Genomic DNA, 21,051 nt, shown 5'->3' with positions numbered 1-21,051 from the left:
ATGTTCTTCAGTCTTTGTTCAATCTCCTTGGTTTTTTCCTTGATAAGGTCCAAATCACAACTACAAAACATGATTTCCTGGATAAGCCGCTGTGCACTGTCACTGGTGAAATGACTCGATTTTGGTACCACAACCTCAACATCACCTAAAATAAAAATACACACCATGTATTCAAAATATGCAGGCATACATCTATTACCTGAATCTTTGGTGTCTGACACTGACCTGTTTTGGTGCCAAATTTGAGCACTTCTTCCACCTCTCCTTCCTCCACATCCTGAGGTACCACAATACTCTACTCCCCTTCTTCCTGAGGTGTGGTGTTGCTGGTGTCCTCCGACGGAGCAAGTATTTTCTCCCCTATGAGAATGAAACAAAAGGTATACTTAGCACACAGATATTTGTGGACAGAAATATGAATGTGAAACATTGCTTGGAAGTGGTGTACAATTGTCTGTTTGGGCAGAGTTCCAAGCTGAAGACATGATTAATTCCCTTAACCAAGCTGGAATACTTACCTTTTTTGGACAAGTTTCACACAGAGACACCCCAAGTATCCACTGGAGCACCTGTGTGAGTCACCCTAAAAAATGTGTTCTGGTGTTCCACACTAGTGCTCCAGAGTCCAGATGTGTAAACAGCTGCTGAGTGTCCTCTACTTACTACTTACTTACTTCCACTAAATCAAGTTTCCAATTCATTCTAGTTTCAAAGACATTTAGACAACAATGTCCTAAACTTCTTTTTAAACAAATTATCATGACCAAATGTAGTTAACCCTGTATCTGTAAAAAACATCGTATTTAATGAACGATGTTTGCTACGACTGATTACTGTGCCCACGAACATGAAAGTAGCCATTTTAAACTGTACAACTGTAAAGAAAAGCATATGGCGCAGCATGCATGTAATAATCATAATAGGAACACACGACAACTACTTACTTTTTAGAACTTTCTTGATCCTTCTGTACTGATCCTGCTCCCTTCATTTGAGGTCCGACCAGCGTTTCCTCAATTGCTCCTTGGATCGTCGTACCCCAAAATTCCGGCACAGACTCTTCAGAACTTTAGTCATAATTTTGGTCTTTCTCACATTTGGGTTTAGGTAAGGTGCATACTTCCTGTCATAGTCGGCCCTTTTCAATATGTCCACCATCTCCACCATCTCTTCAAAGGACATATTTGAGGCCTTAAATCTTCTCCTCAGGATTGGGACATTTCTGGCTCCAGGCTTTCCTCCTCGTTGCTGCTATTAAGCACCTGCTGTGTCTCCGCCATATTCCTCTCCCACTGCGATGAAAGAGACGGGGCGGGGAATATTCTAGAAAGAACTTCAGAGGCAGGTGACGCGGGCGGAGTTTCACGCATGCGCAGTGTATATAAAGCGTAACACGCATGCGCCGTACGTACGATCTGTGAGAGGAGGTACAACGAAGGTACAATTTTAAGTTGGTGCATCGGTGGCCTATACTGCTTATAGATTGAGGCCTATATTGGGTCAAGATTGGAGAGTTTAGCCTGACATTAGGGTTTGTCTTGTGTTGTGTCTTGCAGAGAAAATGGATCTATTCAATGATGAGGACTTTATGCCCATATTCATTGATATGTACAGGGAGCTGCCCTGTCTGTGGCAGGTAAACCACCCCTTTTATAACAATAAACCAAAGAGGAAGGCAGAGCTGGATCAATTGATGGAATTTGTGAAGCCGTGATCCCCAAGGCAGACATCCCCTATTTGAATGCCCTAATTGGTGGCATGAGGGGCACTTATAATAGGGAGCACAAGAAGGTCCAGGATTCCCTGAGATCAGGTGCTGCAGCAGATGACATTTATGTACCCTGGCTGTGGTACTATGACAGACTGCATTTTCTGGCAGGCCAGAATGAACCCAGGCCAGCACTCTCCAGTCCTCCTTCCACACTTCCTTCCCCCCCTGAGGCTTCTGACATCCAACCTGGGCCTTCCAGGCAGCAACAAGTGGAGGGGCCAAGCTTGAGCCAGGTATAGCATTCTTCAAAATATTTTTGGTTGTCAAATTAATGATGTTAAATATATACTAATTTTGATCACTAATTTCTGATTTCACAAAGTGTTTTACATAACAATAGACAGTAGTGGCCACAAATGATTGGGACAAGAATTACATTTGCAACAGTCATGAGATGAAAATTGTGTGTGATTGATGAACCAAAAACTAAAACGATGTCCCTTTTTCATACACAGGAAAGCCTTAGCCAGGCTGTGGAAAGTGGCAGCCAGGAGGTGGCCGGGCCCAGTAGCCTGCTAGAATTGCAGGTCCCTCCCCTCCACCTTCCACCAAAAAGTGGCAGGAAGAGGAGTAACGTGAAGGAGGCAGCAATTGGCCTATTTCTGAAGGCTACTGCGGCCCTCAGAACCCCCCACAGTGTTCAAGAGGACTTTGCATACATTACAGCTTGCAAAATGCTGGAAATGGAGGAGGGCCAACGCCTCTTATGTGAGAAAGTAATGTTACAAGCCCTAAATAAGGGGATGAGGGGTTAACTCAAAAGTCAAAGCCACATTTGTGAGCTGAACCATGGTCCTCCTCCTCCTCCAGGTCCTCCTCCTCCACCTCCTGCCACACCTCCAACTCCACAGCCACAGCCTGGAAGGAAGCGTCTAAGAAAGACCAGAGAGTGATGGCCTGGGTTCAGTCTGGTCTGGCAAAAGATGCAGGCTGTTGTATGACCACAGTCTGGGGACAGATATGTCATCTGCTGCTGTTCCTGATCTCTTGTAGTCCTGGACCGGATTGTGCTCACTATTTTAAGGACTCCTCAGGCCACCAATTTTGACTGTAAAATTATTGATGTCTGCCCTGGGGTACAAAGGCTTGGAAAATTTCACCCGTTTCTCCAGCGTTGCCTTCCTCTTTATTTTGTTATGACCCAGAATAAATGGATATTTTGTTTTCAGAAATACTTGCCTATGTGTTTAACTTCAAAAAGGACAGTTTGTTTGTGAGTAGGCAGGTACATTTCAAAAATACAATGTCAAATTGACAAGGGACACCAACACCAAGCAACTTCCTTGAGGTTTACAAATACAAGATAATAATGGTGTTGTGGAAACGTGACATACAAAAATAAATATGGAGATGACTATAAAATTGGTAAAAAAAAAAAAAAAAATACAACAGGAGATCTTAATTAAAAAAAAATGACTATAAAAAAATTAAAAACATTATTATGGAGATCTGGCTTTAAAAACAAAAAATATTATTCATGAGATTACGAGAAAAAATTAAGAAATACGTTTGTGAATATGAGCAGCAAAATAATGGAAAATTGTATACTCACCTTTCCGTAATTTTCCTTTCTGACGCATCTTCATGGCAGCACACACTGGGTTGTGACTCCTCCCCCACAACCTGACAGGATTGGTCTAGCTATAAAAGTTGAAGAGAGATGACCCCCACCATTCTCTGTATATATCATCTAAGACAGGGTGGGAATCTGTGTGCTGCCATGAAGATGCGTCAGGAAAGGAAAATTACGGAAAGGTGAGTATACAATTTTCCATTTTCCTGACGCCTTCATGGCAGCACACACTGGGAAATAACCCGCCAGTCGGGAGGGTGCAAAAAATTAAAGTTTTATTATTCTAAAGAGCTGTGGAATTGGCTGTAATAATGGATCTGCCAAAGTCCACTGTAGTTAGTTGCGCAGAGTCAATTTTATAGTGAGAAGTAAATGTATGTCTTGATGACCAGGTAGCTGCCTTACAGATTGTCTCCGGTGAAACCCTGCAGTATGCTGCCCATGAAGTTGCCACTGCCCTGCTTGAGTGTGCCCTGATGCCTTCTGGGATGGCTAGCTGTTGAGACGAATATACCTTTTTAATGGTGTTGACCATCCAGGATGCGATTGTTCGGGAAGTTGCTGGATGACCCTTCCTAGGACTGTGAGGGATTATGAGGAGAGTATCTGATTTTCTGAAAGAAGCTGTAGCTTCCAAATAGCTGGTAATGATAGTTTTAACATCCAATGCATGAGGTTCATCCTGGTCGTTAGTAAAGGATGGAAGGTTGATATCCTGATTATAATGAAAAGAAGATGATACCTTGGGAGTGAAACGTTCCGAGGGTCTCAATACCACTCTATCGGGATAGAAGACTAGGTAAGGTTCTGTTATCAGTAGTGCTTTAAGTTCTGAAACTCTTCTCGCAGATGTAATGGCGATAAGGAAGGTTACCTTCAAAGTCAGGTTCCAAAGTGAAATTGACTCAATTGGCCAAAAAGGAGGTTTTGATAAAGAATCGAGTACTGTAGAGAGATTCCATGCTGGAAATGTGGGTTTCTTTGGAGGTCTGATTTTTAGGCAAGCCTTCATGAACTGAATCACTAGAAGATGTAGTGTCCATCTAATGCCTGTTTTAGCCGAAAGAGCAGAAATCTGGACTTTAAGAGTACTTGAGCTTAAGCCTTTGGTAATACCCAACTGAAGGAATTCCAGAACTTGTGGTGGCTCTGGTGATATTGGGTTCCATTTTTTTTGTTGGGCCAGAGAACAAAACCTATTCCATACTTGCGAGTATGTCTTGTTGGTGGTGCTTTTTCTAGCTTGTAGAAGAGTAGAAATGACCTCCTGCGAGCATCCCTGCTCTAACAGCCGAGTCCTTTCAATTTCCATGCTGTCAAGTGTAACTTCTCTGGAGCTGGGTGTAGAAATTGACCCTGGGACAGGAGGTCTGATGTTACGGAGAGAGGAAGCGATTGCTGTAGGCTGAGTTGTAGTAGGGTTGTGAACCACGGCCTCCTCGGCCAAAAAGGAATTATGGCTATTACTGTTGCCGATAATTTCCAAAGCCTGGATAGGAACCTCGCAATTAAGGGTACTGGAGGAAAAAAATAACCCAGCTTGAAATTCCATGGATGGGTCAGACAATCCATCCCTTCGGCCGATGGGAAGGCTGCTCTTGACAGGAATCTCCGACATTTGGTGTTCGCAGGCGTAGCTGCTAGGTCGATCTCTGGTGCGCCCCAAGTTCTCAAAAGAAGGGAAAAGGCCCGTTGGCTCAATGACCACTCGTTGTTTGAGAGAAGTTCCCTGCTCAAATAGCCGGCCAGCATGTTCTGAGCTGCTGGGACATATACTGCTTTCAGGTCTATTAGGTGCACTTGAGCCCATTCCATGATAGGGCGTACTTCCTGCATTAAAGTGCGACTCCTTGTACCCCCTTGCCTCTGGATATACGCTACAGCGACTCTGTTGTCCATTCGTATCACAACGTTCTTCCCCACCAGGTATGGAGTGAAGGCCAGAAGTGCCTGAAAAGCCGCTCTGAGTTCTAGTATATTGGATACTATCCCATGGGCTTGAAACTTCCACTGTCCTTGGGCTGCTAGATTTTGGTAATGAGCTCCCCATCCTAGCTGGCTGGCATCTGAAGTGACCACCTCTGGCTGTGGAGGAACTAGAGGTTTGTATCTCTTGAGATTTCTGGGTCGTGTCCACCACCTTATCGATTGTTTCATATACCTGTGTATGTAGATTCTCTGAAGCATTGATACTCCATTCCACTGCCTCAGAAAGGAATTCTGCAAGATTCTTGTGTGCCATTGGGACCACTGGATCATGGGCAGAGTTGCCGACATGGAGCCCAGGACACTCATACATACTCTGGCTGGCAAGTGTGTAACCGAGATTAGGCTCTGAATTTTCTGAATCAGGGGCATGATTTTCTCCTGAGGAAGCTGTACTCTGTTCAGGATGGTGTCTAGTTCCGCACCTAGAAAAATCATCTTCTGAGTGGGCTGAAGCTTGCTCTTCTGCCAGTTCACAAGCCAACCAAAATTTTGCAGAGTTGATAGTAGGATCTCTTGGTGTTGTATCAAGACCTGGTGACTTTCTGCTAGAAGAAGTATATCATCCAGATAATGATGTACTCTTAGACCTCTTTCTCTGAGGTATGCGAATAGAGGCAGAAGAACTTTGGTGAAGGTCCTGGGAGCTGATGAGATGCCGAAGGGTAGGCATTGGAACTGGAAGTAATGTTGTTTGATTGAAAAGCGGAGGAATCTTTGAAAGGCGGGATGTATTGGGATGTGAAGATAGGCGTCTGATAAGTCTACGGACAGCATCCAATCTCCTAGATTCACCGCTAATAGTATGGACTGTAGGCTTTCCATCTTGAAGGTTTCTAACTTGATATTTTTGTTTAGCCTCTTTAAGTCCAGCACTGGCCGTAAATCCCCCGTTTTCTTTTTTACCAAAAACAGAGGGGAGTAGAAACCTCTGCCATTTTGACATAGTGGAACTTCCAAAATTGCCTCCTTTTGTTTTAGTTCCATTATGTATTTCAGAAGGATTCTTCTCTTGTCTGGAGAAGCCGGGAGTTTGGTTGGCAAAAAGTGGATCCTGGGGATCTCGTTCAGGAATCTCCACCTGTGACCGTACTTGATCGTAGAAATGGTCCAATGGTCCCTGATGTTTTCTGACCATATTTGTGTGAATCTCTTTAGTTTGGCGCCCACCCTTGGAGGATGGGCGGGCGTACCTTCAAAAGGACTTCTGCTGCTCGATAGAAGGGGTGGCCTTGGTTTTTCGCATCCTCAGGAAGGAAGACTGTGTGTTCTTCCAGTTTCTTTTAAACTCTCTGCCTGGTCTGTAGGTTTTGGCTTCTCTGTACCTTTCGGGAATTTTACCTTTGTAAGCAGGACCTCTTGGTCTCTTGGGTCTCCTGTCAGAGGGAATGCGCCCCGATTTTCCCCCTGTCACCTTAGAAATTGCTGTATCCAATTTGGAGCCGAAGAGATTGAAACCATCATAGGGAATTCTGCACCAATTTGTTTTCGATGCTGCGTCGGCTACCCAGGGTTTTAGCCAGAGAGCTCGTCTTTCCATAACCGAGGCTAACATTGCCCAGGCCGAGCACCTAATAATGTCCACGGAGGCTTCTGCGATAAAATCGCCTGCTAATTTAAGTTCCTGTAGAGACGTAATCACCTTCTCCAAGTCTATCTCTCCCTGAAGAGATTTTTCAATATTGACAGTCCAGCCCGAAATGACTCTACCAACCGCTGCTGTGGTGACTGCTGGTCTGCAAGCGCCCCCTGCTGTGGAGTAGGCTTTTTTGAGTTCCAGGTCGATTTTCCGATCCAGGATGTCACGGAAGGAGACGGCATCTTCAATGGGTAGGGTGACATGCCTTGCCAGACGCATCAAAGAGGCGTCCACAACCGGGGCATTAATTAAGGAGGTGACCTTAGGTTCTCTTAAAGGGTACATTTTTCCAAGTCTATTGTTTAGGTTAGGCCTCTTGTCAGATCTTTCCCATTCATCTTTGATCAAATCATTCAACTCCTCAATGAAAGGGAAGGTTTCTGGATCCCTCTTCAGGTTCGGAAAATATTTCCGTGTTTTCTGAGGTGTTTCCTCAGATTCTTCCCAACCTATGGCCTCTTTGACAGATTTTGCAAAAGGTTCGACCAAGGTGAAGTCAAAACCTGTTGGCACTTCTGGATCTTCGTTCTCTGAAAGGGATTCTGGTTCTGCCCCTTCCTCGATCGCTGAGCGAGGAGGAGCCATGGAAGTACCTGGGTCTGACCTGGCCGGCAGGGGTGCAGTTGACTCCATTATAGATTCTCTGACTGATTCCCGAATCAGGTCAGTTACTTCTCTGACGTCTGATTCTCTATCCTTCGTAGCTTCATTGAAGCACGAGCGACATGCTAATTTATCTGGCAAAGCAGTGGCACCACATACCCAGCAGAAATTGGCTGCGGGACGGGTGTGTTGGGTTTGGTTGCGACGTGACGAAGGTGATCTTCTATGATGAGATCGGCTACATCGAGAATGACTGTGGTGTGAGTGACCATGACGAGAATGGCTACGGCGTGAGTGCCTGTGGCGAGATGAGGAGCGTGATCGGCTTCTGCGGGATCTTCTGCTTGAGGTATGGCTTGACCTCTCCTTGTGTCTTGATACAGACCTGGAAGTACTGATAGAAGGAGTCTTGTCAGAAGATGTGCACTCTTTTTTTCTCTCTTCAATACTTACCATAAAATACGGACAGCCCCTTACCTTACTGGACGTGGGTGGTCTGCTTGGGCAGTGGTCTCCATGAGCAGAGAGGAAGAAGGCAGGCAGGAACAGAAAAAGGTCTGGAATGGGTTAAAGAGGAAGACAAATATATACAAATATATCTATACCTAGACAATAATAATATTTTTCTATTATTTAATTAAAATCTTTTTTTTTTTTAAGAAAAAAACCCTTGTAACGATGGATCAAGGAGGATAAAAGCACTTACCAGCTTCCAGAGGGAATATCTGTTCAAAGATGCTAAAAAGAGCTAGCAAAAACGAGCAGAACACCAAACTGCTGTTTTTTTTAAAAGTCAGAGCCCTTTTTTAAATAAACCGCCGCCGGCGCGGCAAAAATGACGCTCCGCGAATGCGCAGAAGCGTCGCGACGGCTCCGGCGCCATATTGGGAGCTGGCAAAAGGGTAGGATGTCCCCATCTGTCTCCCCCACGCATGCGCAATGCGGGACGAGATGCACCGGTGGCCATCATGCATGCCCTGAGCTCTGTGGGACTACAGGTACCAGAGGCAGAATAGAGAGAAAAATTCAGAAACAAAAAAGGGTGAAAACAGATTGCAAGTTAAAGAGAAATGAGAAGTGAAGACCACTGCAATACTGAAGCTTCTTTAAAGCTTACTATGTGCCAGATGATCCATGTTGCTGCCCCTGACACCACCAGAGTGGGGGCTCCCTCCATAGAAGCTCCTTTAGAGACTGTACAGGAGGGACTTCCAAACAGGAGAGGCTTGAACCTGCTGGGGTGATGCGGTAAGAGGCTCTGCGATGTCCAACCATCTTGTCAGGTGAGGATAAAAAAGAGAATGGTGGGGGTCATCTCTCTTCAACTTTTATAGCTAGACCAATCCTGTCAGGTTGTGGGGGCGGAGTCACAACCCAGTGTGTGCTGCCATGAAGGCGTCAGGAAAATTTCATTCTTCTAGCATTATAAAGAAGAGAATGCGCTGCATTGAAAGATTTAAAAATTTGCAGTGTGACGAATGTGCCATCTCCATTACGAACAGTCGTTTTACCAGACTGAGCGGCTCCGTCTCGTACTTGATTCTGAGCATGCGTGGTTTTTTGCGCGTCGGAATTGCATACACACTTCCGATAGAAACTTTTTCTGTCTGAAAAATTGAGAACATGCTCTCAATCTTTTGCTGGCAGAAATTCGTCCAGCAAAAGTCCGATGGAGCATACACACGGTCGCATTTTACGACCAAAAGCTCTCATCGGTCTTTTGCTGGGTGAATTTCCGATCATGTGTACGCGGCATAAGACTTTAAAGCACAAGTCAATATCAGATTTGTTATTGGTGAAGTAAAATCAGTACTACATCTTGAGCACACTGGATATTTGTGCTGCTGTATTATCTATTAAGCTTGCAGAATATATTACACCAGAGATGACAATTGAACTATTCAATCCTCATTTTTTTTTTAATTAAAATAATAAACATGTCCTACTTACCTGCTCTGTGCAATTGTTTTGCACAGAGCAGCCCCAATCCTCCTCTTCTCAGTTCCCCTGCTGGCGCTCCTGGCTCCTCCTCTTCGGTGAGTGCCACCGACAGGGCAGCTTGGCCTCAACCCCTGCTCCCTCTTCACTGGATTTTTTTGACAGCAGCAGGAGCCAATGATTCCCACTGCTATCAATCTGCCCAGTGGAGAGGGGCAGAGCCAGGAGAGCTGTTGCTCTCGGGCACATTGCTGGATCGAGATGGAACCCAGGTAAGCGGGGGGGCTGAGGGGGTTCTACAGCAGTGGCGGCTGGTGCTCCCCCCGTGTGGGAGATGGACGGGAAGGCGGTGATTCCTGCACCCCCCCCACCACCACCCTAGGCGGGAAGACGGCAAACCCCTCCGTGGGAGATGGACGTGAAGGCAGCGATCAGCCCCACCCCACAAGAGTGTTGTTTTTAATTTTCCTTGCATGTTATTGGTTGTTCTTTGTAAAGTGAAGCTTTACCTCATTTACTTAGCTCTGGAGCAACTGCATCATCATACATCATACAAGAGACGGTCAGAGACTGCAGACATGTTACTGGAGATGGTCAGAGACTGCATACATGATACAGGAGATGGTCAGAGACTGCAGACATGATACAAGAGATGATCAAAGACTGCAGACATGATACAAGAGACTGTCAGAGACTACAGACATGATACAAGAGCCTGCCAGAGACTGCAGACATGATAGAAGAGACTTCAGAGACTGCAGACATGATAAAAGAGACTATCAGAGACTGCAGACATGATACAAGAGACTGTCACAGACTATGAACATGCTACAGGGTTGTTGGAGACTGGGGGCATGCTTCAGCAGTCAATCATAGACTGCAAACATAGTGTATAACATATTACAGATAAGTGTCTGCAAGGGACCAATGGGACACATAAAAAGTGGCAATGGGTTACATGTGGCCCCAGGCACTAAGCACTGTATTGTACATTTGGAGGGAAGTGCACATGCTTTTTCCAAAACCCCAAGAACTAGCTCTCTTCTCCAGGTCTCTGCTTGCTATGAGAAATAAAATACAATCTATTGCTGGAGATCAGGGACATGCAAGGGCCAGTCTTCACACAGCAACAATTCAACCACCTGGCAAACTTAAAGAACATAACCTGAAAGCCAACCCCTCAGCACTCTCACAAAACATAAAATGCTGTTAACCACTTGCCGCCCGCCCACCGTCAAATTACCGAGGGATGGTGCGGCTCTCATTCTGGGTGGTCGCCATATGATGGTGCACCTGAACGGCCAATCCCACGCACATGGGGGGGGCATGCACCGCAGCGATCGCAGATGCGCTGTGTTTCTAGGACACAGCGTTACCCCAATCTCTGTAAAGAGCCACTGACGCGGCTCATTAACCATGTGATCAGCTGTGTCCAACTGGCTCTCATCGCCTCACATTGACAGAGCATCTTCTCGCAGGGGAGAACAGGGCATGTAATCAGGGCACTGATCATCAGTGCCTTGATTACAGCAAAGCCCCAGAAGTGCCACCAATCAATGCCCATGAGTGCCACCAATCAATGCCCATATGGGCCACCAATCAGTGCCGATGAGTGCCCATCAGTGACACAAATCAGTGCCCATCAGTGACATAAATCAGTGCCCATCAGTGCCGCGTATCCATGCTGCCTATCAGTGCCCATCAGTGCCACCTATCAGTGCCTATAAGTATTGCCTCCTCAGTGCCCATAAGTGCCGCCTATCAGTGCCCATAAGTGCCACCTCATCAGTGTCCATAAGTGCAACCTCATCAGTGCCCATCGGTGAAGCCTATCAGTGCCCATCATTGCCATCTCCTCAGTGCACATCAGTGAATGAGGAAGATTACTTATTTACAAAATTTACTGACAGAAACTAAGAAAAATCTTTTTTTCAAAATTTTCGGTCTTTTTTTGTAAAAAATAAAAAACCCAGCAGTGATTAACCGCTTCAGCCCAGAAAGATTTTACCCCCTTCCTGACCAGAGCACTTTTTGCGATTCAGCACTGCGTCGCTTTAACTGACAATTGCGCGGTCGTGCAACGTTGCACCCAAACAAAATTGACATCCTTTTTTCCCACAAATAGAGCTTTCTTTTGGTGGTATTTGATCACCTCTGCGGTTTTTATATTTTGCGCTATAAACAAAAAAAGAGCGACAATTTTGAAAAAAACGCAATATTTATTACTTTTTAATATATTAAAAAACAGTTTTTTTTCCTCAGTTTAGGCCGATATGTATTCTTCTACATATTTTTGGTAAAAAAATTGCAATAAGAGTATATTGATTGGTTTGCGCAAAAGTTATAGCGTCTACAAAATAGGGGATAGATTTATGGCTTTTTCATTATTAATTTTTTTTTACTAGTAATGACAGCGATCTGGGATTTTTATTAGGACTGCGACATTATGGCGGACACGTTGGACAATTTTGACACATTTTTGAGACCATTGGCATTTTTACAGCGATCAATGCTATAAAAATGTATTGATTACTGTAAAAATGTCACTGGCAGTGAAGGAATTAACCACTAGGGAGCAGTGAAGGGGTTAAGTGTGTCATAGTGTGTGTTCTAACTGAAGGGGGGATGGGATTGTGCAGGGGAGATGACAGATCGCTGTTCATACTGTGTATGAACAGACTACTTGCCTGTTCTCCCCTCAGAGAACCGGAAACTGTGTGTTTACACACACAGATCCCGGTTCTCGGTGTGCCCTGAGGGATCGCGGGAGCCCGGTGGTGATCATGCTGGGCACTCACATTGGCTCTGTGGGAGAGTAGGGGGCGTGCGCGCCTCCGGTGGCATGCACGCGCCCCCTAGTGGCTGTCAATGTTACTGACGTAACATGACGCCCATCCGCGCAGCTGAGCCATGTTGCCGCAGTATAACTGTTGCGGCTGGTCGGCAAGAGGTTAAATGTCGCCAAAAAGAAAGCTCTGTTTGTGTGAAGAAAATGATTAAAAATGTATTTGAGTACAGTGTAGAATGACCATGCAATTGTTGACCACTGGTTACCTGCATTTTAACTTCACCAATCTTTTATCCTCACAGACAATGCCATTAAGGCAGTGTGGTGTGCCTCCTCCCCCCTTCTCCTCTGTGTATAGGAAAACACCACAGCAGGAGGAGGAGGGGTGGGTTCAGTACACTCTGCACTGTGTGAGTCAGATGTGAGATAAGCCGGTGTTCTGCCGAGAAAGTTCCTCTCGGTGGATAAGGACCCCCATCGGAGCTGGCGGAAATAGCCGTAAGAGGGCGCCTGTAAGAGGGCCCCTCGCGGGCTCGCTTCGCTCGCCACGCTTCGGGCACGGCCTCGCTGCGCTCGGCACTTTTGTATTCCCCCTCTAGGTCCACTTGGATGGTGGGGCTTCAGCCTGGACCTAGGGCGCAGGCGCCGTGTACAGCTGATTGAAGATTTTCATCTTCGGCTATTTTCGGCGGCTCCTGGTCATTCGTACTGCGCAAGTACAGCGCTTGCGCAGTACAGGGGGGAACTTATCCATCGAGGGAACTTTCTCGGCAAGACACCGGCTGCAATGCAAGTGTAGCTCACGGGGTAAGGGAACCAAGACAACCTGCACACACCACGGGCATTCCGGGACTCAGCCCTGATTTGCCTGGACTCAGGGACAGAGGCCAATTTCCAGGATGGTCCCGGCAAATCAGGGATGGTTGGGAGGTATGTAGTTATGATCATGACATGAAAGGAAAGAAAGTTTTGAATTTACAAAAATCTTAATACACTTGTGGCAGCACCTTGGAACAGATTAAATAATTCTCTGTAATGACAAGAAAAGAACATCAGAGGGTGCCCAGTGTAACATTAGAAAGACTTTAATGAAAAAAGACAATAAACAACTCACAAAGGTAGAAAAATGACACCTGTCATAGGCACATCTCAGTACAGATACCATGTGGATTGATGGCAGATAACTCCATTCTGGGAAACAGCCTCACTGCCTGCTGCTGGTCAGGTGAAAGAGGTTAGGAACAAGCTCAGAACCAGAGACCAGAAATCCAGGGATCTTAGTAGAGTGCAGGGATTAACAAGAAGTGATGTCAGACATTGCTTTGGTGGGCCAAAGGGGCATGGCTACCCATTTCAGAGCCATCCCGGCTCCATACCCAAGCCTATAGAACCTATTGTGAAGGGGGAAGTTTGTATTTACCCAGGACTACATTTCACAGCATTCATAAGGTGACATAGGAACTACTAGTAAGCATGGCTTCACAGTAAGAAACTACAATACATGGAAGGCAACAACAAATATCTGCTAGACTAAGAACATGCTAGTACTGTTATGAGTTAAAAAAATGGATACAAATATAAATATAAAAAAAAAAGATGTGTGGTTAGTTGCTCCTTAGGATCACATCCAGAATAAATAGTAAGAAACAACTACACAAATTGCCAGCACAATTTAAAAATTACCAAATAGATAGGCTGAATCCTTATAAAAAATATCAACAGGAAATAACAAGCCATTATCCTATATTGCAAAGGACTTTAACATAAAGACCTTGATGTATGCATACAGTACCCAAAAAGGACCGCTGCTGAAGCCAGTTCAGTTCACTCTAATTCCGCATACACACGATCGGACATTCCGACACCAAAATCCATGGATTTTTTCCGACGGATGTTGGCTCAAACTTGTCTTGCATACACACGGTCACACAAATCTTGTCGGACATTCCGAACGTTAAGAACGTGGTGACGTACAACACGTACAATGGCACTAGAAAAGGGAAGTTCAATACCAAGTGTGCCACCCTTTGGGCTCCTTCTGCTAATCTCATGTTAGTAGAAGTTTGGTGAGAGACGATTCACGCTTTTCAGCCTCGTGCTTTTCAGATAGTTACTGCTCTTCAGTTTGTGCTTGTGGATTTGTATCTGGTTTTCAGTGCGTGTAGTCAGTTCGCATTTGTTAGTAATTTTCAGTGCGTTCTTGTCCGCTCGTTTCTGATTTTCAGCTCGCTCTTCTCAGGCCTTTCTGTTTTTCAGTGCGTTCTGTTAGTACGTTCTGACCACCCAACCGTTTTGAAGCCATGTTGCTGTTACGTACTCCTCGTAGAGTTTGTGCTCTGCAGGGGCTTGGTGTTGGGGTTCTTATTACTTCGACCCAAGCCCAGTCCATGAACAGGGTGGGGAGGAGTTCATGGACCAAGAATTGGTTGCTCCAGCATGACCAATTCTTGCACATGCCTTTGTTGTGGGAGATTCAGGAGAATAATCCCCATGATTTCAGGAATTATCTCCGGATGACGGACCCCATTTTTCACTGTCTGTTGGCTTTGCTGTACCCTTATATTACCAAGCAGGACACCTGCATGTGGCAAGCCATCACTCCCGAGCAGAGGCTAGTCGACATGTTGCGGTACTTGGCGATGGGGAGAAGTCTGCAGGACATCAAGTTCTCGACAGGCATCTCCCCCCAGGCTCTGGGAATCATTATTCCAGAGACCTGTTCTGCCATCATGCAGGTCCTGCAGAAGGACTATATTAAGGTAAGATTTCTCCTTTAACATCACATTCTATGTATTTAATGTTTGCTAATGTATTGTATTTCTTTCATCATTCCCTAATTACCATGATTGTAATATGCTGTGAATGGCCCCTTTGTCCTCATGCATGCTGGAAGTATTTAAAGTTCTTTTTTGTCCTTCATGCATATTTACCTTCACTAACCCTCCCAGCATTCTATCCTGGGCCCATACCCACCTAGTCTAATCACTTAACAATGTATTTTGTCAGCTCCATAGTACTGCTTTACCCTAAACACCCCTAAAATGTGTTTAAATGTTATTTGTGTGCCTAAATTCATGCAGAGTGCCAGAGGCTTTTTTTGGGGTCCCAAAATCATTTTGAAATGGTACTGTTTAAAGTTTTGTTCTCCTATTATCTGGATAAGTAATTGCAGAATGAAAAAATGTGCTTCAATTTGTACAGTGTGTATTCATATTTTTGTATTATGACACTTCTTACCTGTCCAGTGGGCTGCCAATAGTGTAAGTAAGGAGAGGCTGGCTAAAGTAACACACATTATTCATGCATTCAGCTCTCAATGAAGTGGAGAGGGTTACCTGTCCAAAACATCCCCCCCCCTAAAATTTTTACAATGAGCCATCAGAGGGGGGGATCTGATAAGTGGACCTTATACTTTTGTCTTTAAATACTCCTTAAAATAAATGTTAATACTGATGTTGGCCAAGAATGTTTGTGTCTAATCTGCTTGCAAATGTTATGTGCAAAATTACTATTTTTTTTTTCTTGTTTGACTCCACGGTTTCCTTCAACGCCACAGGAATGGCAGACTGTGGCTTCCCAATTTACCCAGCGGTGGAACTTTCCCAACTGCGGAGGGGCAATTCATGGGATCTCATCCACATAGTCCCACCCCCAACTCGGGGTCATACCATTACAACTATATGGGGTTTAATAGTATTGTGATGTTGGCGGTGGTGTCGGTGACATATGAGTTTCTCTATGTGGACGTGGGGAAGAATGGATGGTGAAGTCATCGCCCAGACCGAGTTTTACAGACGGCTCCAAAATGGTGGATTGGGATTGCCACCTGCTGAAGAGATCGTGGAAGGACTCCCGTTTGTCTTTGTCGCTGATGAAGCGTTTGGGATGGGTGATCACCTGATGCAGCTGTTCTCGATGAGAACCTGAGCCAGAAGACTGGCGGAGAACCCTTTTCGGATAATGGCCAGCCGGTTCCGCCTATTCCTCACTGCAATAAACATGGCGGAATATAAACTCAATCACATCATTCTTGCATGCTGCATATTACATAACTATTTAAAAAAAATGCATCATACTATGTGGCCTCAGTTGGGACTGAGGCCGGCTTATTAGCGGATCCAACACATCTGACGGCTCTTGAAGCTGTCCGTTCCGGCTTGCCCCCCCCAAAGTGCCCACGAAGTTCGTGAAAAGTATCTAGAGTACTTTGTGGGTAGGGGGGCGATTGATATGCCAGACAATGCTTAAGAACCATTTTAAAAATACATTTTTTAGTTACGCTGAAATAAGATTTCCTTTGATTTACTGCTTGTGTTTCTTTTAGTGGTCTCCTAGGTTCTCCAATGGGCTTTTCTTTTTGGCCATTTTCTTCAATAGTGCAAACGTAATTTATTTATACATGAGGTGACAATCTCTTCTTCAGCGAACTATTATGTTTTGGGTCTGCTACACACACACCTTGTTTTTGTTGTTTATGTATGTAATGCATTAATGATGAAAAGATTCATCAATTTCAGCACCATGAATGAATTTTTGGGAGTCAAGAAAATGGCGTGATTGTGGCAAATTATAAAGCACTGTGGGAATAATTAACTAAAGGAAAATCCACTTTGCACTCCATGTGCACTGCAAAAGTGCACTTGAAACTGCACTGAAAGTGCAGTTGAAACTGCACTGAAAGTGCACTTGTAGTGCAAAGTGGATTTGCCTTTAGTAAATAACCCCCATTGTCACTGTAAACACCAACTTAGTACCAAAACTGCTATTGAGCATTGAAAGAAGAAGCCACACATTGTTGATTGTAAAATTTTTTACTCTGTGCACATTCACATGTGCTTAGAAAAGGGTTTTTGAACAAACCAACATATTTTTGGAATAACATTTTTGCGTTTGACAGTACAAATAGCCTTTTTTGTGTTAAACAGGCATGTTTAAAACCATAAAACAATACACAACTCAGGAATTTACAAAGTTCAACTTTGATAAATTGAAGGCAATATCAGAAATGAGTATGTCCAAACTGTGTTGATATTGCCTTCATCAGATGAGGTGATGTCACCCCTGTGAAATCCAAATTTTGAAGATGCACACAAATTGAGAGTCAAAATGGGGATTTCACTCCTGATTCCATGCCTAATGTCAACATATGCTAGCTCCCATCATGGGGGATCAATGGACATGTTTCAGGGGTGCAACCCCTTCCTCTAAGCTACTTTAATTGTGAGGAAGGGGTTGCACCCACAAAACGCGTACCTTGATATCCCGTGATGGCAGATAGCACATGTTGACACACTGTGTGCATCCTAAAAATTTTGCTTTCAATAGACTTCAAAAAATTTTAAAATATTTAGAAAATCTCAAGAAATTTAAGAATTTTTGTGTGTTTTAGATTCTGCCTAAAACATCAATGATGTTTTTGAGTCCTTTTTCAACATCATTGATGTCTTCTTGATCTTCTGTAAATCACGATTGCATACCATGATCTCCCCAATGAGGACCTGTGCATTTGCACTTGTGAAATGAGTTTCTTCTTCCACAACATCCACATCACCTAAAATTCAAAAACATACCATGTATTAAAAATATGCAGGCATACATCTATTACCTGAAGCTGTGGTCTCAGACACTCACCTGTTGTGGTCACTATTTCACCTTGTTCAACTTCTTAAACATCTCCCTCCACATCATCTGGTTGTGTTGGTGGTATTTCCACTTCTTTAGGAGGTTTTGGGTCCCTGGTGTCCTCAGATGTCCCGAGTCTGTTCTCCCCTATGTGAAAAAAAAGGTATACTTAGCACACAGATATTTGAAGGCAGAAATAGGAATCTGAAACATTGCTTGGAAGTGTCGTACAATTGTCTTTTTGGACAGAGTTTCAAGCTGAAGACATTTTTTTTCCCTTTCTAAAGCTGGAATACTTACCTTTTTTGTACAATTTGCACACATGGAGACACCCCTAGTATCCACTGGAGCACCTGTGTGGGACCCCCTAAAAAGTTTGTTCTGGTGTCCCACACTAGTGCTCCTGCGTCCAGATGTGTAAACAGCTGCTGAGTGACCTCTTCTTACACTGAATCAAGTTTGCATTTCATTCTAGTTACAAACCAGACAACAATGTACTAAACTTATTTTAATACAAATATGCATGAACAAATGTAGTTAACCTGGATCTGCCCCAAACATCGAATTAGTGGGCGAACAAACAATGTTTACTATGAACGATTACTGTGCCCATGAACCTGAAAGTTGCTATTTTAAACTGTACAACAGTAAAGAAAAGCACATGGAGCAGCATGCAAGTAATAATAATAATAGGAACACACGACAAAAACTTACTTGACAACAACTTACTTTTTTGAAGAACTCTCTTGATTCTTCTGTATTGATCCTGCTCCCTCAATTTCAGGTCTGGCCATCATTTCCTCAGTTGATCCTTGGATCGTCGTACCCCAAAATTCCGGCACAGACTCTTCACAACTTTAGCCATGATCTTGGTCTTTCTCACATTTGGGTTTGGGTAAGGTCTATGCTTCCCATCATAGTCGGCCCTCTTCAAGATGTCCACCATCTCTACAAAGGACATATTTAAGGCCTTAAATCTCTTCTGGGATTGGGACATTCATGGCTCCGGGCTTTCGTCGTTGCTGCTGCTGTCTGCATGCACTTGCTCTGTCTCCACCATGTGCTCTCCCACTGCACCGAAAGACAAGGGGCGGGGAATAGACTAGAAAGAATGTCAGGGGCGGGCGGAGTTTCACGCATACACAGTGTATATAAAGCGTAACACGCGTGCATCATCCGTAGGATCTGTGAGTGGGAGAAGGAGTATCGGAAACGCCGATCGTTAGAACGAAGGTACAATTTGAACTTGGGGCATCAGTAGTCTATACTGCTTATAGCTTGAGGCCTATATTGGGACAAGATTAGGAGAGTTTAGCCTGACATTAGGGTTCGTCTTGTGTTGTGTCTTGCAGAGAAAATGGATGGCTTCAATGATCACAACTTCCTCCCCCTATTCATAGACAAGTACAGGGAGCTGCCCTGTCTGTGGCAGGTGAAACATCCGCATTATAATCATAAACAAAATAGGCAAGCAGCGCTGGAGAAATTGCTAGAGTTGGTGAAGCTGGTGGTCCTCAATGCAACCATCCCCTATTTAAAAGCCAAAATTGGTGGCCTGAGGAGTACATTATAATAGGGAGTGCAATAAGGTCCAGGATTCCATGAGATCAGGAGCAGCAGCAGATGCCATTTAGGTCCCCAGGCTGTGGTACTATGAGAGAATGTGTCTTCTGTCAGGCCAGACTGGAGTCAGGCAATCACTCTCCACTCTTCCTTCCACTCTTCCTTCCACACTTCCTTCCACCCCATCTGAGGCTTCCGACGTCCAACCTGGGCCTTCCAGCCAGGAAAAAGAAGTGGGGAAGCCCGGCTTGAGTCAGGTATAGCGTATGTGTATGTATGTGTATGTGTTTTACTTCAAAAAGGACAGTTTGTTTGTGAGTAGGCAGGTACATTTCCAAAATACAAGGTCAAATTAACAAGGGACACCAACACCAAACAACCTCCTTGAGGTTAAAAAAATACAAGATAATAATGGTGTTGTGGTAATTTGACACACAAAACTTAAAACAATATTATGGAGAGCACTAGAAAAAAAAAACAAGGAGACCTTGATAAAAAAAACACTATAAACAAAAATTAAATACATTACTATGGAGATCTGACGAAAACCAAAAAATAAAATATTCAGGAGATCACGAGAAATAATAAAGAAATATTTTTTTTCAGAACTCTGTGTGAATATCAGCAGCAAAACAATTTTATTATTCTAGCATTCTAGAGAAGAAGAGAATGCGCTGCATTAAAAGATTAAAAAAATTCCAGCTTGACGAATGTGCTATTTCCATTACGACTGTTAGTTTTACCAGACCGAGCGCTTCCATCTCATACTTGATTCTGAGCATGTGTGGAACTTTGTGCATTGGAATTGTGTATACACAATCGTAATTTACGAAAACGGATTTTGTTGTCGGAAAATTTGAGATCCGGATCTCAAATTTTGTGTGTCGGAAATTCCGATGGAAAATGTCCGATGAAGCCTACACACGGTCGGAATTTCCGACAACAAGCTCCCAGCGAACATTTTCCGTCGGAAAATCCGACCGTGTGTACAGGGCATAAGTATTCTAATAGCAACACTTGTAGGCTACAATTATATGAAACTATATAAAAAAATCATTCCAATTAAGGGATATAAACATAAAAAGGAAAAATTATGTGAATACAGGGATTTCAAAACAAGACAGAGAAAAAAAACTCAGACATACTTACCCTTTTTGTACACACACACATAGGAGGTACATAATTCATATTATCTATAAATCACTATGCCATCACTATTACCTACCAGATTTTAAATTTTGTAACCAACATGTTTACACCATCACATGCATATACATAATTCATTTTAAGGGTGTCCCACCCCCCTTTTTTTTCTCTATCTTCTGTTGAAATTTCTGTATTTAGATATTTTTTTCTTTTTTTTATGTTTATATCCCTGAATTGGGATAATTTTTCATATAGTTTCTTCACATATTTTTTAGTCTACCAGTGTTGTTACCAGGAGCAGTGGTCCTTTTTGGGTATGCATACACCAAGGTCTACTCCTCATGTTAAATACTTGTGTGATATAGGATAATAGCTTGTTATTTAATTTCAATATTTTTTATAAGGTTTCAGCCTGTCCATTT

The 21,051-nt window shown here is 43.9% G+C and overlaps 1 protein-coding gene across 1 annotated transcript in view; it reads right to left on the bottom strand.

Annotated features, from left to right (window-relative positions):
- Positions 1–295: 295 nt before the first annotated feature.
- Positions 296–21,051, bottom strand: part of IRX6 (iroquois homeobox 6) — a 36,323-nt gene continuing 15,567 nt past the window's right edge. The window contains exons 4-5 of the mRNA XM_073603869.1: positions 4,725–4,861; positions 296–360 (exon numbers count right to left, since the gene is read on the bottom strand). Of these exons, the coding sequence (XP_073459970.1) occupies positions 296–360; positions 4,725–4,861 (202 nt within the window). The remainder of the gene's footprint in view (positions 361–4,724; positions 4,862–21,051) is intronic.

Source organism: Aquarana catesbeiana, linkage group LG11, assembly GCF_042186555.1.
Source record: "Aquarana catesbeiana isolate 2022-GZ linkage group LG11, ASM4218655v1, whole genome shotgun sequence".
Classification (NCBI taxonomy): Eukaryota; Metazoa; Chordata; class Amphibia; order Anura; family Ranidae; genus Aquarana; species Aquarana catesbeiana.
This window is presented reverse-complemented; position numbering and strand designations above follow the sequence as displayed.